The sequence below is a fragment of the Neolamprologus multifasciatus genome, chromosome 15, assembly GCF_963576455.1.
Source record: "Neolamprologus multifasciatus chromosome 15, fNeoMul1.2, whole genome shotgun sequence".
In the NCBI taxonomy this organism is placed as follows: domain Eukaryota; kingdom Metazoa; phylum Chordata; class Actinopteri; order Cichliformes; family Cichlidae; genus Neolamprologus; species Neolamprologus multifasciatus.
In genome coordinates, this window is record NC_140453.1 from 10,729,749 (window position 1) to 10,755,878 (window position 26,130).

Sequence of the window (26,130 nt, forward strand, 5' to 3'; positions counted from 1 at the left end):
TGTATTCTTCTTGGAGGTGTGTCTTCCTTTCTTTGATAGTCACGACGATTGCTCTTGACTCCATTAGTTCTGTCTGCAGCCAGCGCGGGTATTCTGCTGCCGGCTCACTGATGCTCTATTTTGAAAGATGGTTCACCCGGAAGGTTCACAGAAAAAGAATAAACATAATCTCTACAGAAGTTAGCTCATCTAGTATCTAACACTCCTTTCCTTCTGTAACATCATCTCTCTGAATGCTGCTTCACTGTTGTCATAGGACAGAAATATATTTTCACATTTTTTTCTAAAATTAATCAAATATAAATATATGGTCTATAAAAAGCCTTTATAAAAGCCTTAAGCATAACAGTAATATAATCATATAATAATAATATAATCATAATAATCATATAATAAACATAATAATACTATACATTAATCATAATAATGTTAATAGTCACAGTGTTTTTCATGTATCTGTTGGATTTTGTATAGTACTGAAGAGAATTTCTGTGTTTCTTAAGTCAAGATGCAAATCTAAGCAAAGCTGTAAAGGGTTTGTTGTTGTTGTTTTTTGTTGTTGCTGTTGTTTTTTAGTTTTACACAATTCAATTGCATGTTTTAGTAATTAAATTTTTAAGGTATGTGTTAATGGATTTTGTGTCATTTTGATAAAGTTTTGAATTATTTTCCTTTAGATCTTAATTCAGTTCTGGTCTTTAGTGTAGGTAGGTACTTTATTAATGCCAAAATGGACATTACTGCAGGATAAATGATTTAAAACATGTGTGAAAACAATGAAAACATCATTGTACCACAGCACACAGGTCCGGTACCACAGGTCCGGAGTGAAGGCCTTAATGTTACACAGGGCAAACATTTTGTATGCATACACAGTGATTTAAAAAATGATATAGCCTCTTTATTACCGATATTATCTGCATTACTATGCATCACAGGCTCTACTTCAGAGGCTAAACTCCAAATTTCAATGTCTAAATCTTAAAAATCACACTTAAAGATGTATGCATGTGCAGCATACTGTCACCTTCACTCGCTCATATCTCACTCAGGAAGAATGGGATTGAGATTGCGAGTTTAGAGCTGTAGTTTTCCCAGATGAGAGAGCCGCTGGTGCGGTGGGAAACCGAGACGGAGTGAGAACTCTCCACGTGACTCTTCTCTCTGCAGGCACGCGGGCATCTCTCTGCCAGTGCGTCGATTGTTGCGGTCTCTCGTCACCCGAAGAAAGTTATTCGGCTCGTGGTGAATTTGTGTAGTTCTGTTTTATTTTAAGAAATAAATCAACTATGGCAGACTCACAAGAGGACAAGCTGTACAAGGTAGAATACGCCAAAAGTGGCCGCGCGTCGTGCAAAAAATGCAAAGAAAACATAGCTAAAGACTCGCTGAGGATGGCTATCATGGTGCAGGTAAGGTGGCGACGCGTGGAGGCAAAGCCGCTCCGTTAACTGGCTTGCTATTTGGGTGCTGCTATCTGAGTAAAGCATGCGGGCTGTTGTACGGGTGTAGTGGATGGGTAGGAGCAGACTGGAGAGTAGGAAAATACAGCTTATGGTGTGGTTTCAGTTGCGCCGAATCAGGCCCTCGTTAGCATTTAAATGGCTGACATTGTCTGTGCACTCCTGTCCATCACAAAGAGCCGCGGATCCTTTTTGTCTCTGTCTGGCTATTATGCATCTTGCAGTTCATGAGCTAATTTAATTTATACTTGAAGGCTGCAGATATTCAGAGTTTGTCTACCCCAGAAGACAAATAATAGGGAAAAAAAAATCACAGCACACAGAAGCAGAAATACCACTGCGTGGAAACCGCTGCTGCCCCACAGAGAGGTAATCACTTAAAGAGTCGGAGAGCTGCTTATGTGGCTGCCTGTTTACTCATGGTTGATGGGAACAGCTCAGGATTCTCGGGTCACTCAACTTTTCTCTCTAAAGACCTGCCACATTTAGTCTGTGTAATTCATACAAATCAGCAAAGTGTAAAGTACTTTTTATGCACTTCATGCACCTTTTTTATGAATGTAGGGGTCACACAGGGCTCTATTCTTGAGCCACTTTAGTTTACACATTGTATAAAGTATGCCTTAGTAAAAGAAGAAAAATATTTTTTTTGAATCTTTGTATATAAACCTTAAAAAATGTGTTATGTCCTAAATATACAATATTTATTAGTTTGTCTTCCATATTTCCAACTATATCCATAATCACATACTGTGTATGCTACCATTGTATATAGTGTATTATCTTACTTTTTTTCATTGATTGTACTTATTTGTATTTTTGTATTTCCTTCATATATCTGTACCTGAGCTGAGGTGACGCAAAAATTTCCCCGTTGTGGGATCAATAAAGTCTTATCTTATCTTATCTTTATTCAATTTTCATAGCTATACATGCTGTCTTTTTTGTTACCTGCCCAGGCACTAACATTGCTAGAAAACAACATGTTTACATCTTATTTTTTTATACTGATGTCCATAAAAATGTCTCAAAGCCATGGGCTGTTTGTCAAAATTTTGCGCAACCTGGATTTAACTTAAGAGTAGTTCCAAAGTATCTTTGTGTCATGTAATAAATGGGTTGAATGCCCTACACATAACATGGCATTGGTAAAGAAAAGAGATGATTAAATAAGTCTGGCAGGAAAATATTACCCTTCTGAGGCATCATATAACCATCGAGCTGGAAGAAGCAATTAGAGACGCTTTACACTGTAAAGTAAAACATCTGTTTTTTGTTCTCCAGTCTCCCATGTTTGATGGGAAGGTCCCCCACTGGCACCACTTCTCCTGCTTCTGGCAGCGAGCATCAGCTCAGTCCACCGCTGATATCGCTGGTTTTTCTGATCTCCGCTGGGATGACCAACAGAAGGTGAAAAAGGCCATTGAAAGCGGTGGCGCCGCAGGAGGTCAGTACTTAAGTTTTATTAGGCTGTGACCCCTCGTGGAAATGGTTGGACGACCTAATTAATGTTATCTTAAGCTTCTTTTAGTTATAATAGGCCATCAGAGGAGTAACAGTGTTACTAAGCAGCGGTTAAACATTGCCTCATCAAAGAATCAATCAGTGCAACAGCAAAGAAAAATCATAAAGTAATTTCACTCTTTAGTGTAAATGCCCTTATCATGAGAGGATAACATAATTACCTGCTCAGTCACAAGGATTTATAGTAGTTGTTGACTTTGGAAAGAAAATCAAAGACTGTATTATACATTTTAAATGGTTTCCTGATGACTAGACTATAGGTGAAGCTTTGGTAGGCTTATTTAGAGCTGAACACTGAGTCTGTTGGTCATTTGAATGAAAACAACTGACAGCTATTTCAATTGTAGTTGGTCTGACATAACTCAGATTTACCCTTTACATATATCTATACATCTGTAGACTCATCATGATATATGTTTTATTACATATAACTGAACCAGCTATAAAAAGATATATATGTTCAATTTTTGATCTCGTAGGTAAAGGTGACCAGAAGGGTGGCGCTAAAGGCGAGAAGACGCTGAATGACTTTGCTGTGGAATACGCCAAGTCAAACCGCAGCACATGCAAAGGCTGTGAGCAGAAAATAGAAAAGGTTTGGGACTGCTTTTATTGTCTGAAAACTGTTGTTTAAATGTAATTATTTAATTATCTGGTGAGTTAACTTTGTCATTTTCCCATAAATATTTGATCCATTTGAACCTCCAGGATCAGATTCGTGTGTCTAAGAAAACTGTGGACCCAGAGAAGCCACAGCTGGGTCTTATTGACCGCTGGTACCACACGGCGTGTTTCGTGAGCCGCAGGGAGGAGCTGGTTTTCAAGCCCGAGTATAGCGCCGCTCAGCTGAAGGGATTCAATGCACTGCGGGCAGAGGACAAAGAAGAGCTCAAGAGGAGGCTCCCTGCTGTCAAATCTGAGGGGTGAGCCAAAATCATTTATTCGGTTTGAAGCCTGGGATTAAAGTTATGATCAGGTCTAGCGTTGATCCCTGCTGTTAAAGCCTCTCTGTCCACCACTGTCCTGCAGCACATAAAAATAGCTTTAAATGTGTCCCTGAAAGCCGTCATGGTGTAGGCATAAAGGAAAGGGTTGACAGCCGAGTTTGCGTGTGACAAGATGATGGCTGTGAGCAGAAGCTCAAGAGGTACATAGCAGCGTGGACACAGAAGCAGGAAGCAGTTGATTATGTGAAGTGGGATCCAGCAGACTGTAAAGAGGAAAAGAACCAGAAAGAGAGAAGTAGCCGTCTTCATCTCTCGCCGCATGCTGGCCGCGGTCCTGATTTGTCCGTCACCTCTGCCGCTTTGCTCAGATGTGATGCGCCGCACTTGCTGCTTAACTGTGACAAAGATTTGGGCGTAGATGAGGAACATGATCACCAGAGGAGTGAGCACGCAAGCGAAGAAATTGAAGTAGACCATGTAGGTCATGTCCACCACAAGGACGAAGAAACAGTAGCCCGTGTCAGGCGGCGTCTTGTGCCAGCCCATCAGAGGCACAAGTCCGATGAGAAACGCCAGAATCCATGTGGCGAGGATCACCAGCACAGCGTTGCGAGGCGTCATCAGGACCTGGTATCGGAACGGCATGAAGATGGCGACGTAGCGCTCCACAGCCACTGCCAGCAGGCTGAAGATGGAGCTCTGGGTGAACATGATTAAAACGCTGAGCATGAGAAGACACAGGTAGAGATTGTGGCGTGGCATGCCAATGTCGGTCAGGATGGCACAGGGAATGGCGATTGCGCCCACGCAAATGTCAGCAATTGCGAGCGAGACCAGGAAGTAGTTGGTGACGGTGCGCAATTTGCGGTTGAGGCCCACAGCGACACAGACCAGTAGATTTCCTGTAGTGGAGAAAAAGGCAATGACGAGCTCAGCCGCCATGTATGTCACGTTGGAGGAAATCACCAAGTCTTCAGGTGGAGGCGACGCTGAATAGGAGGCATTAGAAATGGAAGCAGATGAAAAGTTCTGGAAAGCTTTTAGAAAAGGGGGCAACAGATGGGTGGAGTTGCTTGTTGTTTTTTGGAAAGTGTAGAGTTGGAACAATGCTGTGGTGGCCTCCATGTTTGTCCTAAAAAGAGAAATAAGGTGCAAAACAAACTTGGAGTGGTAATAAAATGCATTAAAGAAGGAAAATTACTCACCCATCTGCAGCAGCTCGGATCTGTTTACGATGATTTTAGCAGAGAATCTAAAAGCTTCTTCAGTATTATTCTTTCACTGGCTGTCTTCACTCAGAAAAAAAGCAAACATGCTGAAACGCATTACCACATTGATTTATATGCAGCCCCATCCCCGTCCTCCTCCTCCCCATAGATTCAGCTGTTGTCTGATGAGTGAGGTTTGTCTGAGACTTGGATGGTCATTAACTGAAACACGTGTGCATGTCTGCTCTCCCAGGATGCTAAAAGCATTTTCCTCGTCAGAGCAGAATGCACGATATCAACACTGACACCTGGGGCTGTGCAGACATGTACCAACTTGCGTTTGTGTGTGTCCATTAACTGATTAGGCCCAATTGGATCTGCTTAATGACTGAAGGTGTCAGAATCAGGCTTGTTGTTCCTCATCTTGACTGCTATCCTGTGTTCCTCTGAGGCTCATTTAGGAAGCTAATTTGGATGTTTTTTCACCTTCCTTTTGTCCTTGTTGAACTAACTGGGGAAAAAAAGTTTTAAAGAAATGTTATGTTTGTCCTCACAGAAAGCGGAAAACTGATGATGTTGATGGAGCGTCAAAAAAACAGAAGAGAGAAGAAGACGATGAGAAGAAAAAGCTAGAAGAACAGTTAAAGGTACTTTTTAATGTTATTTCTCACATGTTAGAGTAAACTTTGATCATTTCTGATGTTGCATTAATTTGTTTTTGTGTGTGTCTTGGCTGCACTTCTCTGCAGAATCAAAGCCAGCTTATTTGGGGAATTAAGGACAAGCTGCGAAAACATTGTTCAGCCAATGATATGAAGGAGCTGCTGATTGCAAATGGCCAGGAAGTTCCCTCTGGAGAGACCAATGTAAGAGAAGCTTGTTGTATTTTGTGTCTAACGTAGCATATTGGAAAGGAGATGATGCTATATTTACTGCTCATGAATACAGTTAAAGCTAAAATTTTCTGAGGAGTGCTGCTGTTCTTCTGTTTGATGACGAATGTTTTTGGACTTGCAGGTGGTTGACAGCCTGGCCGATGGTATGGCTTTTGGTGCTCTCGAGGCCTGTAAGGAGTGCCAGGGCCAGCTGGTGTTTAAGGGTGACGCCTATTACTGCACAGGAAACATTTCTGCCTGGACAAAGTGTGTGTTCAAAACCACAACACCCCTACGCAAAGACTGGATCATTCCCAAGGTTGGTCACCTCATCTCACTCTAACTATATGTAGACGTCTTTTCCACAGTTGCAGAACAAGTTTGTCTTTGTTACCTTTTAACAACTAGTCCACATTCCTGTTAGCACTGCACAACACAAGCTGGAGCAATTACTATGGCTGGATAGCTGCCCTGGACAAAATCTGTGTGCTGCATGTGTCAGTCTGTGTTATATTTCTTGCAGTAGCCCCTCCCGTAGTCACTGAATCATCCTAAGTTTTCTGTGGTGGTACTATCTTAGTTTTTTGACACCAACAACTAGGGATGGGTATTGATAAGATTTTCATGATTCCGATTCCATTTTCAATTCTGTTTAACGATTCGATTCTTTATCGATTCTCTTATCGATTCTTTTTTTTAAAAAAGGAGAACATTAAGTTCGATTAGCTTAGAACTTTGTTTTATATCTTCTCTTTGAACAAGATAGAAATTTAGGAGTAACATGGCCTTACAAACCCAACAGTGAGATCTTAAGAGTTCCAGCCTACGGCTCTTCAATGGGGTATCACAGGGTCCCCAGGAAAAAAAAATTGTAAATGTAAAATAATAAAATAAATATTCTTCTGTAGCAGTAACAAAGTATAACATAAATTATTCAGTAGCAATTACACAAGAATATCCAGTAATGTTCCTGCCTACAATTAAACACATTCACTTACTGAAAATCATCTGCTGTGGCAAATGGGTGCAAGCCTTTTACCACAAACTTAGTCACTGCTCGGTGACATTCGTCTATCCTGGCCTGAAAGGAGACGCTACCGGTAGACTGCAGCGAGAACTGCCAGCATCTGAGCCAGACTCTGTCTGTCTCTCTCATCATGGTCACCTAAACGCACAGTAATGGCAGGTTTTGTAATAAGGCAGATCGCGCTAACATAATATGCACTGTTAGTTGATTATTTACCTGCCGCATTAACGGGAGAGGACGTGCAAACGTTACCACTGCTGCTGGGTTGAGATTCACGAGTCCGGAGCGGAATTAAAAACACGACATTCATTTAAGGGCATCGTGTGTTTTGTGAGCAAATGCTTTTGCATATTCGTAGTGTTTCCTCCCTTAAATGAAATATCTACTTTGCAAGTATTGCAAGTTGCCCTGTTGTCATCCGTTCTCGTAAAGTATAACCAAAGTTTTGAGCGTTTGAGCCGCTTACGCGCCATGTTTCCTGCCAGGTAAATGACGCTCCGCAACGTGGTGACGTCATTCGGGGCGACTGGAATCGATAAGGGAATCGTTTGCAAAAATGGCAAACAATTCCAAGGAATTGAAACAGTGGGAACCGGTTCTCAACAAGAACCGGTTTTCGATACCCATCCCTACCAACAACAGCCTTTCCTGGTGGAGTGTGTGAAACTTTCTAGAATACGTACGTTTTCCAATGGGAAAATGAAAAGTAAATAAATGAGGTGGCCTTAGCCAATGAGCAGGACTGAGGAAGAAAAATTAAACTACTATATAAAACAAATTTGTAGTTACTTGTTTGCTCTGTGTCTCTGAAATATCCTCTCTTTCCATTTTAGGAATTCCACGAAGTTTCTTTTCTGAAAAAATTCAAATTCAAGCGGCAGGACAGGGTTTACCCCAAAGAGGCTCCCACAAAAACCCTGACAGCGGCCAAATCAGAACCACTACCGAGTGCATCCAGCGCTCCGACCGAGACACTGCCACAGGGAGCACCTTCAGGTGAGAAAAACTTAAAAGACTGTGTAAAACATTAAAAATCTTCCTTCCTCTTGGTACCACGGACAAAATGCAATGTAACAATTCTTAACATTTTTCTTGTTATTAACAAAATGTTTTATTCTGTGTGTTTTGTCCCTTAGACAAGCCTCTTACTGGCATGAAGCTGCTGACTGTGGGCAAGCTGACTAAGAACAAGGATGATCTGAAAGCTGCTGTGGAAGAGCTCGGTGGAAAGATTACCAGCACAGTCAACAAGGCCTCATTGTGTATAAGCACCAAGAGTGAGTAACGATTTATTAAAGAGAGAATTATCACAAGTACTCTCAGTAAGAAAAGGAATGATATAACATCAAACTTTGCCATGTATTGACAGAGGAGGTGGAGAAGATGAGTAAGAAGATGGAGGAAGTAAGGGACGCTGGCGTGCGTGTGGTCTCTGAGGATTTCCTCACTGACATCAAGTCATCGGGCAAAGCCCTCCAGGAGCTGGTCTCCCTGCACGCCATCTCCCCCTGGGGGGCAGAGGTTAAAGTCGAAGCTCAGGCTCCATCTGTGGCCTCCAAGTCTGGAACACTGGCTACTAAGAGCACAGGGAGGGTGAAAGAGGAGGAAGGTAAAGGGCACTTAATGTGGAAATACTGAATGCATGCATTAGAACAATTGGGGCGGTATACAATGTGACATTTAGTGCATACATTAAACAGTTGTGGCATTACAGGTGGTAGCAAATCCAAGAAGATGAAACTCACAGTCAAAGGTGGAGCTGCTGTGGATCCAGACTCAGGTAGTCTTTAGAACCATGGACTGAAAATGCTTCATTTCTCTTCCTCCCCCCCCCCCCCCCCCCCCCCCCCCACACACACACACACAATTTTAATTAATAATTTTTTTTTCCCAGGTCTGGAGAACAGTGCCCATGTCTTGGAGCAGAATGGGAAGATGTACAGTGCTACACTCGGTCTTGTGGATATTGTCAGAGGAACTAACTCTTACTATAAACTGCAGCTGCTTGAGGATGATGTACAGAAACGGTAATCGGACCTCTTTGTGTTGGCTGCAGTTAGGCTTTGCCTATTGTTTACCATTCTTTCCCCCCCCCCCCCCCCCCCCCCCCCCAATTCGTGGAAATGTTATCTATCCAGACACTAACTCATGTATCTCTTCCCTCTGTGGCATACGTGTAGGTACTGGGTGTTCAGGTCATGGGGCAGAGTGGGTACCACTATTGGAGGAAACAAGTTGGACAAATTCAATGACAAGAACTCTGCTCTGGATAATTTCCTGGGTGTGTACAAGGAGAAGACGGGCAATGACTGGGGCTCGTCCAACTTCACCAAATATCCCAATAAGTTCTACCCGCTGGAGATTGACTACGGACAGGTACACATACACAGTAATAAGTCAACATCTCGTCTGACATGTTGGGGATTTTTAATTTCTTAGTGACCCCTTGTGTTTCTGTGCAGGATGAGGAGGCAGTGAAGAGGCTGACAGCCACGGCTGGCACCAAGTCAAAGCTGGCCAAACCTGTCCAGGAGCTAATCAAGATGATCTTTGATGTAGAAAGCATGAAGAAGGCCATGGTCGAGTTTGAGGTAAGACTTGCCTACCACACACTGAAATCAGGATCTTCCAGTTCTTTGGGTTATTTTTACCATTTTGCCCGATGTGGTATTTACTTCACATTTTCGCAAGTTCATTCATTCAAGTCAGATGGCTAAAACATATGCAGTATACAGTAATATTTTGACTTAGAAGTACAACTTTAAGAAGTATATTAAAAAGACCCAAAAAATCCTGTCTGGTGCTGTGGATTAACGTCTGGATAAATGTAAATGTGTTTTAGTTTTTGACTTTTTAGGCTGTTGTCACAGACATAAAAAATAATTTACTGATGTTTAAGAGATTAAACAATTTAAGGAGAATACTCATCTTCATTCACAAAGACAACATTTTATGTGCTTTTTCTTTTAGCAGCAGATTAGATAACTCTTCTAATACAATTAGTTAATTTATAATGATTTTAAGTGCTCTGTGAGCATTACTACTTATTATTACCCCTCAGCTGTAAAAGGCTGACCCTGCTGGGCGTTGGGCAGCTGGCATTGAAACGCAAGGTTGTGAATGTCATAACTTGAGAACAAGGAAACATAGGATTTTGAAAATGATACCATACTAGACCTACTAGAATGCTGAGGGGTAGCACTGGTATCCACTAGTATTTTTGCACTTGACAGGCTGATTTATTCTTCTTCTGTCTGCAGATTGACCTCCAGAAGATGCCACTCGGTAAGCTGAGCAAGAGGCAAATCCAGAGTGCCTATGCGCTCCTCACTGAAGTACAGCAGGTCAGTGACAGTCAACAGCTTCTCTGAGAGTTGCATCGGTATTTATGTTGGATTCCTTTTTATATAACTCTGTAATGCTTTGAAATCCACTTTAATACTATCGTTTGGCATGAATTTTGGACATAACAACTAGTCCTTCTGTACCAGTGGTTGGATGAGATCTGTGCAGCTTCTGATCATGCAACGTTTATATTTTTAACTTACTTTTGTTAAAGGCTGTGTCAGAGTGTGTGTCTGAGGCGCAAATACTGGATCTCTCCAATCGCTTTTATACCCTAATACCTCATGACTTTGGCATGAAGAAGCCTCCACTGCTCAACAACCTGGACTACATTCAAGTAAGGACTCATAAACTGCCCAATCTAGAGTTTGACCTTTCTTTGTCATGTCACCACTAAGCCTAATGCAGAGTTTAAAAAGGTTGATCTTTAAATGCATCACTGTTTTAGGCCAAAGTTCAGATGTTGGACAACCTGTTGGATATTGAAGTGGCTTACAGCTTACTGAGAGGAGGAGCCCAGGACAATGAGAAAGACCCCATCGACATAAACTATGAGAAACTCAAGACAAAGATTGAGGTAAGGAGCACAGCTCTTTAGAGAGTAAAGTTTTGTTCTTAATCATCAACGGTGTGCAAGATTTCATTTTTGCCCTGATGATCAATTTAAGTTTTGAAATTTAAAAACAAAAAAATGCATGTGACACATCTGTTGCTTTACAGGTTGTTGACAAGACCACAAGTGAAGCTGAGATCATCGTGCAATACGTTAAGAACACCCACGCTGCTACACACAACACGTACACACTGGAAGTACAAGAGGCAAGTTTTTCCTTTTTTTCTTAATTTATTGATTGATTAACTTGGTAAAAATGGGTTTAAGCAGGACAAGCGCTTCATTTTAATGGCTTTAACAGATTTGGAATCTTAGTTTGTCTTCTGATTGTGTTTCTGTATTTTAGATATTTAAAATTGTCAGAGAGGGAGAGCACCAGCGATACCGTCCATTCGAGGAGCTGCACAATCGCCAACTATTGTGGCACGGCTCTCGAACTACCAACTACGCCGGTATTCTGTCTCAGGGTCTCCGCATCGCCCCTCCAGAGGCCCCAGTGGTGAGTGTTGTTCTGAAACCAGGTTGATGATAAGATGTGAAGAATTAAAAACCTCTTCTTCTAATAAATACCCCAATTTTACCCATAGTTTCTAGTGTTTAGTCCTGCATAACATTACAGTCCTGCTTAATTTTCTCCAGACTGGTTACATGTTTGGCAAAGGTGTGTACTTTGCTGACATGGTGTCCAAGAGTGCAAACTACTGCCATACCTCCCAGTCAGATCCAGTGGGCCTCATTCTGCTCGGTGAGGTTGCTCTAGGAAACATGTAAGTGACGGTCTGAATGCAAAAAAATATATATTTCATCCTTTGAAATGTTGGCCTGACTGTGTAAATAAATGCAATCTCCTTTTTAACTAATGCAGGCATGAACTGAAGAAGGCTTCTCATATTACAAAATTACCTAAGGGCAAGCACAGTGTTAAAGGTGAGAGACATAATGGGTTGCAGCATTTTAATTGGTGTTATTTTTCTAAGTGTTTGGTTCATATGGCAAACATTGTGCTTAAAGCTTTGTATTTCTGTTTAGTCTGTGTCGCTAACTGTAATCTAGATCCACGCTTTTCAGCGTAGTTCTTAACAACGCGATGAAATTCATCCCAGCAGGAAATATTTACCTTTGTCTCTGTCAGTTTTTAAAACTGCGTGTGTGTGCGTGCATATAATATTCACTTTTGGGGTTTTTTTTATTACAGGTTTGGGTAGAACTGCTCCCGATCCAAATGCCACTGTCAGTTTAAATGGAGTGCAGGTGCCTCTGGGAAAAGGAGTCCACACTAATATTGATGACACAAGTCTGCTGTACAACGAGTATCCTCTAATATTAGTTTGTTTGGTTATATGTGTAGTGATTTTTTTTTTTTACCTGCTTGTCTGTACATAACCTGTGCATTTAAAAAGGTGAGTAAAATTTATATTTCTGTCTTTCAGTTGCCGGCCATTTCATTAGGTGTATCTGTTCATTTGTCATTAATACAAAATCTAATGATCCGGTCACATAGCAGCAACTCGGTGCATTTACACATCAAAGATCAAAGAGAGGTTTACAATAGGGAAGGTAGGTTAAGTCACTTTCAACATGCAGTACAAGTAAGGTATAATAAATAAAAGACCAGTGAGTTCACCCATGGAAACATAGTTTTATAGCTTTCTATCTTTTAATAGGTGAATATTGTCTAACCTACTTTTCATTGTGTAGCTCACCCAGCTGTCATGCATAAATCGACTCATTTGCACTGCTTGTAGCAGTGAAGACATGAAGATGAGACAGTTGAAGGGTTGTGTTTATGTCCTAACAGCAGTCACCACAAAATAAATTGTCAGGGTATTTGTGTTTTCAGCTTAATTTGTAACTTTTTATTTTTTGATCATCTGTACCACCTGTTTTCTTTAACCGTGCTCCCTCAGGTACATCGTGTATGATGTAGCACAGGTAAATCTGAAGTATCTTCTGAAGATCAAGTTTAACTACCAGACATCCCTGTGGTGAGAGGGGCTGCGCACGAAGCTTCTTCATAAAGAAAGGAAAAAAGACCACTGTTGCCTCCAAAATGCTTGGGCTTCATTCTCTGCAACCGAAGATGTTTAAAAAAGGAGTGATACTAAACCGTCCTTCATGGTGGATCCTTGGAAATCTCGTCACTTTATTGTGTTTTCACCAGTGGCAGACTTCCTTAGTAATATATTAGGTACCTAAATACTGGCTTCTTCACATTGCATACATCAGTACATGGAGAGGTCTGGTGATAACTTCAGAAAGTGTTGGTAATCTGTCACTGGAGAAGGATCTTATTTTCCTGTAGTTCATAAGGTATAGTCCTGCAAGTTTAGGAGTGTTCAAGAGCCAGTCTGCAAACATACACAAACCAATAATTTGCTGTGAATTCACAGTAAAGTGAAGACTAAGATACTGTAAGCATTTTGACATGTATATACTTGTTTTGTTCGCATCTCTAGCTGTCTTCCTCACTAAAAAGAAAAAAAATTTGATGAGTGTTTATGCAAGGCACCCTGTAAAAGATAAAAAAAAAGGCCATACTAAGTGTTTTTTTAATGTCTTTTTAAAACATTAGACATGAAGAAGGGTTTCTTTCAGTTTGTTGAAGAAGGCAAAAATCAAGGTCATTTGCTAAGGAGCACTCCTGGGAATGGTATAACCTTGATGAAAAATTATTGTCAAATACTTTCCCCTAGAGATCAATAAAGTATTCTGATACTAAAAAACAGGCTTTGGCTTGATTTTGGTAGGACATTTAAGCAGTAGAAACTGTCTTGCCTCATTTCCTATTGGCACTGTAGGGTAACAAAATAAAGAGTTAATATGCAAAAAAAACAAGACTTTCTGTATTTAATGGTAACAATTTATGAGCTTACTAAAGTGAAAAAATTGGAAGAAGAAACTTACACTTTCTGTGAGATTAGAAACTCATATTTGCACAAATGATTTTTTTTTTAGTTTTTCATCTACTTTTTCCTCACATCTAAGAACAAAATCTCACGTGTATTTGGTTATTTACTAATTAATAGATAAATGGTACCCCATATGCTGTGTTTTATGTTGCGTATAGTATAAACAAAATCTTTCTTGGTATAACTGCAGGTAAAAATAAATACATTTACTCAAGAGAGAACATTTAATTTCAAACACAACACTTTCCAAACAAAGACTAAAACCTAAAGGAGAAATGAACGATAAAATGACTGATGTGGCGTATGAAACAATGGCTGGTTGCTATGCTCCCATTCCGAGTCAAGTTTTTGATACGAAACGATTTCCCAAGGATTTAACTTCACATTTAACATGTAAAAGTTGGATGTGTAGAAAGTGGATGTATTTGTTTAGATAAACAAACTACTGGAAGCAGTTATTAAGCTACCATTTAAGCAAATTACGGGATTTTTATTTCTCAAATCGCCCTCCAGATAGAGTCCCGACCCAGAATGCATTTTGACAAGGTCTTTGAAAAAGCGGCGCGGCTAATTCAAGATGGCGGAGATGGACCAGCTGTTAGACGAGAGTGAGTAACAACACAAATTCAAGGAGTTTTGCATTGTAAACAAGCAGCAGTCCCGCGGTGGTAAAATAAATAACTGGCCAAAACCCGATATCGCTGACCATGTAATGGCTATCATAGGTTCTGCGCGGACTTCATAAGCTCATTTTAGACGCAAACAGACACCGGGTCTGTCTAAGTCAGCTAACGCTTGTTAGCGCGAGAGGCTAACCATGGCTAATGTTGGAGTTGAACAAGTTACTCTAGCCCAACTGGGTGAACAAATAACGTTAGCTTAGCCCCGAGCTAACGTCTGCTAACCTTAGATCGCATATAGCAGGAACAAAAAGGCTGCCGCTACGCCACTAGCTGCTAACAAGCTATCTGTTTTGCTGGACTTATTTTCTATTTTATTGATTTATTTTAGTTTTCCATGACACTTTCCTCATTTTCAGCGTTCCTTCACCCTGGTTTTAGTTAGGCATTATGTATCATTATTGATCTTGTGAAAGGAAACTTGCCAGTTCATTTGTCTGTTTACACCTGAAACGGTCTCTGGGAACTTACCTAATGTAAATAACGTTATTTTACAGCTCATAGCTTAGCTTGTCTGGCTCATGTGTAGATACGAATTGCCCACAGCTGATGTTACACCCGTGTCTGACAGCTCCAGTTGGGGGTAAAGGCCTAACTGAGTCCGCTAGCTTTATTTTTAATTCCTGTTCACCTGCCTGGCTGCTGTCAGTGTTTAAAGCACCATCTTACTGATTCTGTGACAGGTGAAATGAGCATTTCGTAACTTAAAAAGGAGAACGCTGGCAAATAATATTTATCAAAGTTGCACCGTTTTAGATTTCGTCTATGTGGTGTTGCTTTTTTAGGCTTTTTAATGCTCTACAGTAATGTAGCCTAAATTGTTCTCTTCCTCAGGTTCCTCAGCAGAGGCACTCGTCAGTCTTAAAGGTATGGATTCCTTGTATTTATGCTTTTTACTGTTTACAAATATACTGGGTGCTTCTGTAACGTTGACTAAAATTCCTCACTATATCGATTAGACCTGTGTCAGATCACGTTGGTCAGAGTTCTGTAATAGTTTCTAATTGCAAGCTTACATGGCATAATGGTCCTGTTATGTTTGCATGTGATTTTTGTCTGTTGGTAAAGGGTTGTTAAGATATATTTACTGATTTAGAAATTGTTTTTGGTGTTCTTGTATATAAATATGTTGGTATTCTCACAGAGGGCAGTTTGTCCAACACTCTGAATGAGAAAAACAGCTTCCCACGAGCTCACAACACCAGGGGACGGCATTCCTCTGTCACAATGGACACGGTAAGTTAATGCAATGAAAGCAATGAAAACTTCGAAAACAAAGAGAATCTGTTACACATGTTGCTTTAATTACTAATATGAAAAATATGGTATAGTGGTTAACATAGTCATCTTACTCCACAATTATGCTTCAGTGGGAAATTTGTGCCATAGCTATGTCATAACAGGAAATCCCTCTAAAACCCTATGATGAAACCCTAAGGCATGACATGACGCACACCTCCACTGAAACGGAACTAAATGTGGTGTCAGTGTAAGCCGCAGCTATTGTAATTGGCCTGTTGACCATTGACCATTGAGTCCTCCTGATGCATTTCCGGCTACTTTTTTGCCACCGTTTTGGAATTTATCAGTGAAAGAATACCAATCATGTCAAAGCTGCACCAGATCAAGTACTATCCACTGTGGTGACCCGTTGGGAAATAAGGGAGCAGTTCAATGTATCTTTTCTTTCCTTTTAGCAACCAAGAAGTTAATTATTACAATGCAGTAATACAGTAATACAGTGTTTGATATTTTAAAAAAATCACAATTATTTTTTCATGAAATGAAAAAAAAAGTCACCTTATCTTATGTGAGAGAGCCATGGCCAAAAATGGTAATGTATATGCTGCAGATATTAATTTTCTAAAAAGTGCAGCATCGAATTACAGCTCAGTAGAACCAAAAGAAAGCTTAAAGGAGTGGATATTTAAACAGGGTCTTTTTCATAGATGACACTGAGCATTGTAAATATTATACAAATGAAGTGATTCGGATATATCGTTAGTGTGTATGCATAGTTACTGCCCTTTGCTCAGCTTAGCAGCATAGTTAAGTCTTTTGCAGTTCTGTTTACATCTCAGGAGTTGATTTTCTTACCTCATTAAGTTGTTTCATGCCAGTGTAATGTGATGTGGAACTGGGAGGAAAATGCATTTCATCTCATTTTGCATGAATGGGGGTCTTTAGATTTACTTAAATATTATTTCAGAACCTGTGTATAATACATGAGAGTTCCCAGAGTAACATTTGTGTTAGCGAGGCTATTTATAACACAACATGCCAGAATTTCTACTGCTAATAGACGCCTAATATGGAGAATGCAATAATGTTATTTATAGATTGTTGGTAATATTTTGAATTTACATTGTTCTTGCAGCCTACACGGAGCTCGAAGCGGAGCCGTTTGTTTCGAGATGAAGATGAGCCACCGCAGCAGCGTCTTCCGTCCAGATCTCCACGGAGGAGCCAGAGAGTCACCACCACACCACAGGTATTGATTGCATTCTTCCTTACGATCACGTATATATTGCTGTTAATACATTTTCCTGGTAATGCTCTAGTTAGCACTGTTCATATTAAACTTTAAGATAATTGTGTCACCCGTGCAGTTTACGAGGCCCAAGATTAAAAGTAAAAATAAATTGTGTATGAAAAGTGCTCATCCACTTGGATTACTTGTGACGAGATATATTACACTTGGGTGTTTGAAACTTTTCGTAGTATAAAAGTTCAACTTTGTTTGAGGTTTGTTTTGGTCCAAAAAGTTATCTGTTTATACCTGAGCTGTTTTTGGTATGGGTGTCTTCAAAGAGTTGAACGTCATGTCAACATTAAAATAAGATAAAATGTGAGTCCAAATTATAGCTAATAACTTAAATTTAACATAAAAATCAATCGATAGCCAAAAGAATAAGGGAGTTAAACTTTAGATATCCATATGTGTATATGAATAAACATACGCATATACACACACACAAATATATAAAATCTAAACTAGAATTTTTTAAAAAGGCTCCTTGCGGGGTAATGTGAGTTTTAAAGGTTATGCTTTCTGACCAAGTTGGTGTGCCTGAGATTGAATAAGTTCATGATATCTCTACAGCATAACAGAATATGATTTGTCTAGTGTAACCCTTTCCAAAGGAGTTCTTTAAAATGCCTACCATTGTTGTTTATGGAATGACTGTTGTTTTAATTGTTTTCTTCACAGAAATTTTCTAACATCGTGACACCAGATAAGAAGGCTTCCCAGAAAATAGGGCTGAGATTAAGAAACCTGCTGAAACTGCCCAAAGCTCACAAATGGTGCATCTATGAATGGTTTTATTCCAATATTGACAGGTAAAGTCTGATTTTTTTTTTTTATTTATTTATTTTTGTTCCCCGATGAGTACACATAAATAAATGAGAGAAAAAATAAGTTACCCACGCATAACTGGTCTTAATTCAGCTTATCACGTTAGTCAAAAGCAAATTGGTAATTATAAAACTGTTACTGTTGCTTCTCTTTCTTCCAGGCCTCTTTTCGAGGGTGACAATGAGTTCTGCCTGTGTCTTAAGGAGACTTTCCCCAACCTGAAAACAAGAAAGCTAACCAGAGTTGAGTGGGGTACAATAAGGAGGTTGATGGGGAAACCTCGACGGTACGCTGTGATTTTTACATAAGTGTTTGGAACAGTTTCCTTATGGACTTGATGTGTCAGGACAAAAAGAACTGGCATTACATTGCTGTGCTCTTTTGTCCCTTCAAGGTGTTCATCTGCATTCTTTGCTGAAGAGCGAACAGCATTGAGGCAGAAACGGCAGAAAATGCGGCTGCTGCAGCAAAGAAAACTAACTGACGTGTCAAACTGCAAAGATCTTCCTGATGAAATCCCTCTGCCTCTCATCATAGGAACCAAAGTCACCGGTAAGATGACTGAAGTGAGCGCAAGATTTTCAAATGAGCTGCAGTGTTGCATTTTACATTTTTCTGCTTTGCACTGTCAAAAGATATATTCACGGAATTGAACTTAAGAGGTAGAGAAGTTATTTTATCTGTCCCCTGATCTATCAGCAATGTTTGGGGAGAACTTAAGGATGACCTAATTAGATCAATTTACTGTGATTTACCTCAAAAAACACAGGTTTGGTCATGATTTAAGAATTAATATGCTAATTATGGCACAAATGAACACAGATCCCTCAAAGGTCAAGTTGAATGATTTTTGTATCCAAAAGGTCAATGGTTAGCTCGACTGTGATGAGATGACGTTTCATAGAAACGTTATTTTCTATGAAACAAAACGTGTGTCCATATTTCACACCTGGTCAGTTGCTAATTTGATGCCCAAATTAGCATCAAATTTGGGCATGAAATTGTGGTGATTGTACAGATCTTTTGTAGTATAGCGACGCATATTTGAAGGATTGTCTACACTCTGTTGCTTTATCAGTTGACTTTATTGGCAAGCATAAACAAGGAATTGCTAAATTCCTTCAAAGTTGAAGGACTGCAGTCTTTCCTGACAAATACTGTTTTAATAGGGACATAAACAACACACTAGACATTTAGGTCTAGGGGGCGATCGTGGCTCAAGAGTTGGGAGTTCGCCTTGTAATTTGAAGGTTGCCGGTTCGAGCCCCGGCTTGGACAGTCTCAGTCGTTGTGTCCTTGGGCGAGACACTTCATCCGTTGCCTACTGGTAGTGGTCAGAGGGCCCAGTGGCGCCAGTGTCTGGCAGCCTCGCCTCTGTCAGTGCGCCCCAGGGTGGCTGTGGCTACAATGTAGCTTGCCATCACCAGTGTGTGAATGTGTGGATGACAGGTTGTGTAAAGCGCTTTGGGGTCCTTAGGGACTAGTAAAGCGCTATATAAATACAGGTCATTTACCATTTAGGTCTCATATCAAATATAAAGACATTTTTCAGCTGACAAAAAGAGGGCTCACACACAGTTTGATTTTTTTTGCACGGTCACCTAGAGTTGAGAAAGTTGAACAATAAGAGCACAAGACATTGAACAAATCAATAATTTTAAAATATGGTACTGGAGATGAATTTGATCAAAACTATGGACAATTAAAGGACCAAGAAATCAAGCCAACAACGTCTTTGGATGGCCAAATAGCAAAGCGTCTACTTGGCTATTTCAGACACTACATGAATCTGTACTCGTAAAAAGTCAGATCCTTTTAATGGTGTGGTGTAGGCTGTATCAGACTCCATATGTGAATAATTAATTTATTTGTTATTTATTTATTCAGGTTTAAATCAAGTGCATGTATCTTTGTTCTACAGCTCGTCTCCGAGGACTCCATGATGGGCTGTTCACAGGGCAGATTGATGCAGTAGACACCAGTGCCGCCACCTATCGTGTCACCTTTGACCGCACTGGCCTGGGAACTCACACTGTGCCTGATTATGAAGTCCTGGTAAACACTTTAACTTAACTCTCATAAAAGCTTCACTCTCAGTGTGATTTTGCCACTCAGGAGAAAAAGAAGAAATGCCAATAGCTGTATCTTAGGAATTTCACAGGTCATATTATTAACCATCTTATTGTAATTTTCTTTTCCAGAGCAATGAACCTAATGAGACCATGCCCATTTCAGCCTTTGCCCAGAAGCATCGGTCAGCACGCTATATGCAAAGCCTCATGACTCCGCCTAGAGGGCCCTATCCCTCCGCTACCACTCCTGTCCATATGGTATTCTGAAACTACATTTACTACCATTTGTGGATTTGCTGACATGTTTGGCCATATTTGAGTTTTGTTTTTTCTTTTCTTTTTTTGTTTTGTTTTTTTCAAAGAACTGCTTTGTTTGGCCAACTATACACTATACGTTTTATACATTAATGCTAATCAGTGGGTAGACCTAACAATTCCAAGGTGGGCTAGTGGCGCAATCACTTAATTCCCCCTTAGAAGCTGCTTCCTCTGTAAAAACAAAAATGCCAGTGAAACCTTTGCTGGACACCTTTTTCACAGCTGTGTATCTGTTTGCCCATCTAAAAACAGATTTCACATGAAGATTGTTGACCTAACTGGCCTTTTTTTAAACAACAGGACAATGACCCTCTTATCACCCAGTCACCATGGAGGAACAAACTGCCCGGTGCTGAAGGAGATACACTGGGAGGATTTCCTGTCAAATTCCTGGTCCAAGTGGTAAGGAATTCCTGTCAAATTGAAAACTAAAAAGGTGACATCCTTAATGTAGTTCTAATGCTTTGTCTTGTTTTTCTGTCCATTATTAGACAAGACTGTCCAAAATCCTCATGATCAAGAAAGAGCACATCAAGCACTTGAAAGAAATGAATACAGAAGCTGAGAAGCTGGTAAAGTCATTATAGTTAAGTTACTTTAAAACATGTTTAATGCTTCTGAAATATCCACATCAAGCTTACCTCAGCTATGTTTTTGTTTTGTGTTCAGAAGTCATACTCGATGCCTATTGATCTGGACTTCCAGAAGCGATATGCTACCACTGTGCTTGAGCTAGAGCAGCTAAATAAAGATCTGAACAAGGTTCTTCATGAAGTTCAGCAGTACTGCTGTGAAGTAAGTGAAAAGGCACACTTACACTTGAACTTGAAATATTTTATTGCAGTATCTGATAATTCTAGCATGTTTTTTTTTCTTGTTAGTCAGGAACGAGTAAGGAAACAAATGAGTAAGAGAGCCTTGTGTTAAACATCAGTGTACATCTTTCCAGCTCGCTCCTGATCAGGGCATGGTTCCAGCAGACCATCCTACAGAGCTGCGGAGGCGTAGCGAAGAAGAGGCCCAGCAGATGGTGCAAATGCGCATCAACTCCATGAAGGACGGACAGCAGAGTGTGGCAAATCCCAGCCTCACACACCTCATTTCCCGTCTCACTGCTCTGCTCCTACAGATCAAGGTAGAAGATGTATTTTTATCACAAGTGTGTCAGGATGATAGGAGAGGATGTTAGGATGTCACACTCTGTGTGCAAAAAAGCAATTTCTTTGAAATTCAATGCACAAATTTAGAGCTACGCAGCAGTAATTTGTTAAGAAATGTTGAACTTCAAGTATATAATACAATATATGTTTTATCAATTAATCAGTAAATATAATATAATGCATCCATGACTTATGATTTGATTACCTGTTAATCATTCATTCTCCTGGCTTGTCTCAGTGTTTGGCAGATGGCGGGGATCTGAATTCATTTGAGTTTAAATCTCTAACAGACTCTCTCAATGACATCAAAGCATCGATTGATCCCTCCAACCTCAGGTAAAGGACCAAATAGTGTTTCCATCCATTTCTAGCAAAAGAGCAAGAATGACTGTTTTTAAGACAAAACTGAATATTTTTCTCCTTTATTATCTGTGAATCTCAAAACTCCCAAAATAGTCTAACTGTTAAAACAGTATAATCCCATATTTCATGGCTTTTCCTAAAATAGGATTATTCATAGTGCAGCTACGTGGTATAAAAATAAATAACTTTCTCATTAGTTTTACTGGAGTCATTTTGATTCCCACTGAAGTCTATGCAAACTGCTGCATGTTGCTGAGCAACACACAACATTTACACACTTTGATGTGAATGATAATGTAAAATGAGCCAGAGCTAGCTGCATGTGATTGACAGATAACTATTTAGGGCATTTGGTTAGATAAAAATATTTACAGCAGAGCTGAACAGGATGGGATGTTGAGTGTATGGCAGGACATGTGGAGAACCGGGCAGGTTGTTGGCTGTGCCGAGCAGCATGGGAACCCCAGCTGAACTGATCACAGAGTCTAGACTGTGGAGAACTATTCGGAGCAAATACAAAGTAAAAGTCAGAGTAAGAGAGCAGAACTGAGGAGGGCTGCAGTTCTTTTACAATAATTAATTTACTAAAATTGGTTTGTTTTAGCTAGCTGCAAAGTTTGTATATAATGTAGGCAGTGACCTGTCAATTTCACAGCGAGGCTATTCTTTTTATACACACTTTATTTTAACTAATACAACGTGTATTTTGAAATTTCCAAAATAATTTTGATGTGTTATGGTGTTGTTTGTTGTATCATTTGCTTATTGGTGGATGCTAAGATATATTTTTCCTTTCTAAGATATATGATGAAATAACAAATTACAGTTATCTGCAATCTGTTTAGTGGTTCATACTTTTGCTGAACAAGCAAAAGTTACTGATGTTGCAGGACCACCTGGTTGTTCCGTTGTTAACTGATCTTCATAACTTTGGTTATTTTTCTGCACTTCCAGTTGCTTCCAGAATAACGTTGAGATCCATGTGGCACACATCCAGAGTGGCCTTAGTCAGCTGGGCAATTTGCATGCATTCGCTGCCAACAACACCAATGCAGTCTGAGTACCTGCATCGTCCCGCCCACGCACAGGTGCATGTACACACACGGAAGTGCGGTATATCCATGTTTGTCTTGTGAAATGGTGCTTTCACCTGGGCTGTTAAAAGACTACAAAGAAGGCTCATGTCGATGCTGTGGATCTTCAATTTGAGTTCTTCCCAGATTCCCTCAAGTTTTGATCGGAATGGAGAGAAGAATGCTGAATATTTTACTCACAAGCTTTTGTTGTATCAAAATGTTTGTGCACCCAACTGAATGAACACAAACCCGAAAGAGTCTTAAAGCTTTTTGCCACGCTCCACATTTCCAAAATATTAAAACTGTTATTTATTTGGTTTCACGTGCCAAACATAAGGTTTTAACAGTTTTTATTGTCCGTATTTATTTATTTTTGAGTAGGTGTGTATGGTTATGCAACAATATTTTGCTATTTCTGATGTTTCCTTCTGTAAGTTGTGTGTTCTGTTGCTCCTTTAATGATAAGTGCAGGGGAACGCGAAGGAATGTTTTATAATTAAAAATGTTATTGTAGATAATTGTACAATATCTGATTATTAGGAATATTGTCAGCCTTTCCGCTGTGTATTCTGAAATGGCTTTTGTAATTTTGTGCGCACTGAAGATTTTTTTTTTTCAGTATTTTTTTATAAAGGAGAACTCTGGGGTTTTGATCTTAAGCGTTTCCATATTTTACATCGGCTGTTGCTGCAACACCCCCCACACTAAGTCTGCATCACTGACCTTTAAACCCCGTCAACAGTTCTTTCCTAGAGATTCTCCTTTTTTTCAGTTTTTGTAAAGTTGTATATGAGAGTGCCCCCGGGCAGTTGTATATAAATGTTTTCGTCTTTTTATATTAAACATAATATTGAAAAGCAGGTTTTGGCTTTATCGTTTTATTTATTAACAAACAAACAAATTCATACGAAACAAATAAACGTCTTTTTTTTTTATATATATATATATATAGTTTTAAAATAAATACACTCTCACACCTCTTATGATACATGTAGCTTTTGTAATGCATCACATAAAGCCACTGAAGCTTGCCATTGCTTCATTTTCCCAATCAGAATCTGAGTCGGAGAAGTCCTGCGTCTTTCTGGCGGGGATCTGGGAAAAGTGATCGAACCTGTCCCCGCTGGCCCTCGCCTGCGGATACTGCATTTGGCATCTGTTAGCCTTAGATGATGATGGTGTGCTGAAGGTGTTCTGCGTTGGGATGGGAGGAATCACAACTTTCATCTCTGGTCCAATGGTTTTGTTTGGTGGGAAATTGTCATACTCCACCAAAACCTTTGGAGCTTGGCTGTTGGTCATGTTGGCGTCCATGTGTGTCTGGTGCTCTCTCCTGGGATAGAGAGGGACACTGCAGCTTGAGGTGCCAGCACTCTGCTTGTGCCGTTGCATGTGCTCTGGATTCATTCTGGTGCCCTCCTTGTTGTAGATGCGGGAGGCAGATGCTTGGGCGTAGCTGCTGGGTTTGCTTGGAAGAGTGTTCCTGTGGGTGTCCTCGATGCCTTGTAGGTGCACTGTAGACCCGAAACTTTCCTCTAGTCGAAAACCACCCATCTGATGTACCTCAGCACTGTGAAGATTGTCACAAACTGCAATGGAGAGGGAAAAAACTAAGCAACATGTTTTAGAATGTAGAAAAAAGAAGCCACAGGCTTGAAGTTAAAACTACAATGAGTGACACTGAGCAGGCTTGCCCTGATGTTAAGAGTGAGTGAGTGAGTGAGTATATCACAAAACTAGTGAATAAAGCTAATAGCTACCTTTTTCCGGAGCCATCCTGTTCTGGACTTGGATAAAGGGACCAGCTGCTGGCGTGCTGCTGACCTTTGTGGACGTTGATGAGCTAACCTGGCGACGAGACTTGGCCCTTCTGTTCTGAAACCACACCTACAATTTTGGAAATCCGTTAATTCACATCTTACCACTCCATAAATCCAATTTTACCACAAGTGTGGAGTAGCCGAGAGTTTCCTGTGATCTTAAGTGCCTGTGTTTGCCCTTTGACCCTGCAAAATAAATCAACCAATTCAACAAAGTGTGGCGTTTAAACTGGACTTCACCTGAATTCTGGACTCCGGCAGCCCAGTCAGAGCCTCCAGTCTCTCCCGTAGGAAGATGTCGGGATATTTAGTGTCGTTGTAAACTTTCTCCAGCACCTTGATTTGCTGTTGGGTGAAATTGGTCCTCTTTCTCCTGTGGGTCAGCATTGCCACGCATTTGTCTGCCCTGGGAACAGGATTTGCGGGGTTGAAGTAGTTTCCACCGTCCGGGGGTCCACATTCTGAAAAGAAGACGCGGGCGCAATTTAGTTATCATTGCGTAAGTTGAGCTCTGAGGCAGCTGTTAGGCCGGTATTTGAAAATTAACTTTTTGTTGGGGTTAATGATCCCAGAGCCACCAACCTGGATTCACGGCGTTGTTCATCTGCAGAGGCCCTTCGTGATACATGTGGAACTGGTTCGCCTCCCCGACGCGCATATTCCCCTGAACTGCAGACATCCTTTCCGCTTTATCCCCGGTGACTGACTGACTGAGCTTGAGATCCGTGCGCTCGCTGGATTTAAATCCTCCTGTGATCAAAGGTAAAGCGTCTGGATGTGTGAATGGTCTGCCATCGGAGCCGACCGGCACTGCAGCGGCCGTGCAGCAACTTCAGACGTCTGCGGGCCAGCAGAGGTGTGAAGCAATCACACCTGGAACGATGGTCCGGCCGCAGGTCTGTTTAAAGGAGTTTTAATGGAATCTGCACGCCCAATACACATCGGCAGAGAAAACATTTATCCGCTTTGGCATGGATGAAGCAATAATGGACCCTCAGCCTTCAAAGGGAGAAAGACGGAAACGGCAATTTCCCAAAAAAGGTGGAGGAGTTCAAAGGACTATACCAGGACGCTGTGAGAAAACAGATATAAGCAAAGCATTAGGTTTTTATTATTATTAATCTAACTCAAAACAGGGCATAATTTAATAATTATGTATACCCAACAAGACTGGCTCTTTATACAGGTTATTCTGTATCATGCCAGCATCCCAGAGTATCCCAAAGCCTAAAAATCAACAAAAACAAAAACAAAGCTGTCAATAAGATCTGAAACTGCAGAAACGACTGTTAAAAGGATGACTTCTTACACCATATAAAAACCTTTTTGTTAGATGGCAAAACATTTATTGCCATCTATAACTGCTATTGAA

At 40.4% G+C, this 26,130-nt stretch overlaps 4 protein-coding genes across 5 annotated transcripts; 2 read left to right on the plus strand and 2 right to left on the minus strand.

The window, feature by feature from the left end:
* Positions 1 to 1,159: 1,159 nt before the first annotated feature.
* Positions 1,160 to 13,559, plus strand: parp1 (poly (ADP-ribose) polymerase 1). The gene is made up of 23 exons (XM_085132827.1): positions 1,160 to 1,412; positions 2,748 to 2,910; positions 3,467 to 3,582; positions 3,696 to 3,910; positions 5,699 to 5,789; positions 5,892 to 6,008; positions 6,160 to 6,336; positions 7,878 to 8,040; positions 8,181 to 8,321; positions 8,414 to 8,653; positions 8,759 to 8,824; positions 8,939 to 9,071; positions 9,225 to 9,420; positions 9,507 to 9,635; positions 10,305 to 10,388; positions 10,604 to 10,726; positions 10,838 to 10,966; positions 11,110 to 11,208; positions 11,349 to 11,501; positions 11,642 to 11,769; positions 11,868 to 11,929; positions 12,198 to 12,312; positions 12,910 to 13,559. Exons 1-23 carry the CDS (start codon positions 1,290 to 1,292, stop codon positions 12,989 to 12,991), a joined length of 3,045 nt encoding a protein of 1,014 aa, XP_084988953.1. The 5' UTR covers positions 1,160 to 1,289; the 3' UTR covers positions 12,992 to 13,559.
* On the minus strand, positions 3,628 to 5,500 carry adorb1a (adenosine receptor B1a). Its single transcript, XM_085132851.1, has one exon. It carries the CDS (start codon positions 5,057 to 5,059, stop codon positions 3,926 to 3,928), a length of 1,134 nt encoding a protein of 377 aa, XP_084988977.1. The 5' UTR covers positions 5,060 to 5,500; the 3' UTR covers positions 3,628 to 3,925.
* A 717-nt stretch (positions 13,560 to 14,276) lies between the features above and the next one.
* lin9 (lin-9 DREAM MuvB core complex component) lies at positions 14,277 to 23,740 on the plus strand. 2 transcript variants are annotated; one of them, XM_085132842.1, is made up of 15 exons: positions 14,277 to 14,519; positions 15,426 to 15,458; positions 15,736 to 15,827; positions 16,969 to 17,082; positions 17,803 to 17,933; positions 18,110 to 18,235; positions 18,344 to 18,501; positions 19,871 to 20,004; positions 20,151 to 20,279; positions 20,640 to 20,741; positions 20,831 to 20,911; positions 21,009 to 21,134; positions 21,289 to 21,474; positions 21,738 to 21,835; positions 22,817 to 23,740. In XM_085132842.1, the coding sequence occupies exons 1-15, from the start codon at positions 14,489 to 14,491 to the stop codon at positions 22,920 to 22,922; spliced, it is 1,647 nt and encodes a 548-aa protein (XP_084988968.1). In that variant the 5' UTR covers positions 14,277 to 14,488; the 3' UTR covers positions 22,923 to 23,740. The 2 variants fall into 2 exon arrangements, with proteins under 2 accessions (XP_084988968.1, XP_084988969.1); XM_085132843.1 differs by lacking the exon at positions 14,277 to 14,519 and adding an exon at positions 14,535 to 15,274 and having other exon boundaries at positions 22,817 to 23,739.
* A 141-nt stretch (positions 23,741 to 23,881) lies between these two features.
* On the minus strand, positions 23,882 to 26,130 carry mixl1 (Mix paired-like homeobox). Its single transcript, XM_085132858.1, has 4 exons — positions 25,341 to 26,130; positions 24,999 to 25,219; positions 24,699 to 24,825; positions 23,882 to 24,527 (listed from the first exon to the last, which is right to left on the minus strand). The coding sequence occupies exons 1-4, from the start codon at positions 25,435 to 25,437 to the stop codon at positions 23,947 to 23,949; spliced, it is 1,026 nt and encodes a 341-aa protein (XP_084988984.1). The 5' UTR covers positions 25,438 to 26,130; the 3' UTR covers positions 23,882 to 23,946.

What these genes read in the sequence shown, in the direction of transcription:
- adorb1a (XM_085132851.1), bottom strand. Translation starts at nt 5,059, where the DNA reads ATGGAGGCCACCACAGCATTGTTCCAACTCTACACTTTCCAAAAAACA.
- parp1 (XM_085132827.1), top strand. Translation starts at nt 1,290, where the DNA reads ATGGCAGACTCACAAGAGGACAAGCTGTACAAGGTAGAATACGCCAAA. An exon ending in GAGGTTGCTCTAGGAAACAT is followed by an intron (nt 11,770 to 11,867) that starts GTAAGTGACGGT and finishes TAACTAATGCAG; the next exon opens with GCATGAACTGAAGAAGGCTT. An exon ending in GGGCAAGCACAGTGTTAAAG is followed by an intron (nt 11,930 to 12,197) that starts GTGAGAGACATA and finishes TTTTTATTACAG; the next exon opens with GTTTGGGTAGAACTGCTCCC.
- mixl1 (XM_085132858.1), bottom strand. Translation starts at nt 25,437, where the DNA reads ATGTCTGCAGTTCAGGGGAATATGCGCGTCGGGGAGGCGAACCAGTTC. An exon ending in TGCCGGAGTCCAGAATTCAG is followed by an intron (nt 24,826 to 24,998) that starts GTGAAGTCCAGT and finishes CCAAAATTGTAG; the next exon opens with GTGTGGTTTCAGAACAGAAG. An exon ending in CAGGATGGCTCCGGAAAAAG is followed by an intron (nt 24,528 to 24,698) that starts GTAGCTATTAGC and finishes TCTCCATTGCAG; the next exon opens with TTTGTGACAATCTTCACAGT.
- lin9 (XM_085132842.1), top strand. Translation starts at nt 14,489, where the DNA reads ATGGCGGAGATGGACCAGCTGTTAGACGAGA. An exon ending in GGACCAGCTGTTAGACGAGA is followed by an intron (nt 14,520 to 15,425) that starts GTGAGTAACAAC and finishes TCTCTTCCTCAG; the next exon opens with GTTCCTCAGCAGAGGCACTC. An exon ending in ATACAGAAGCTGAGAAGCTG is followed by an intron (nt 20,912 to 21,008) that starts GTAAAGTCATTA and finishes TTTTGTGTTCAG; the next exon opens with AAGTCATACTCGATGCCTAT.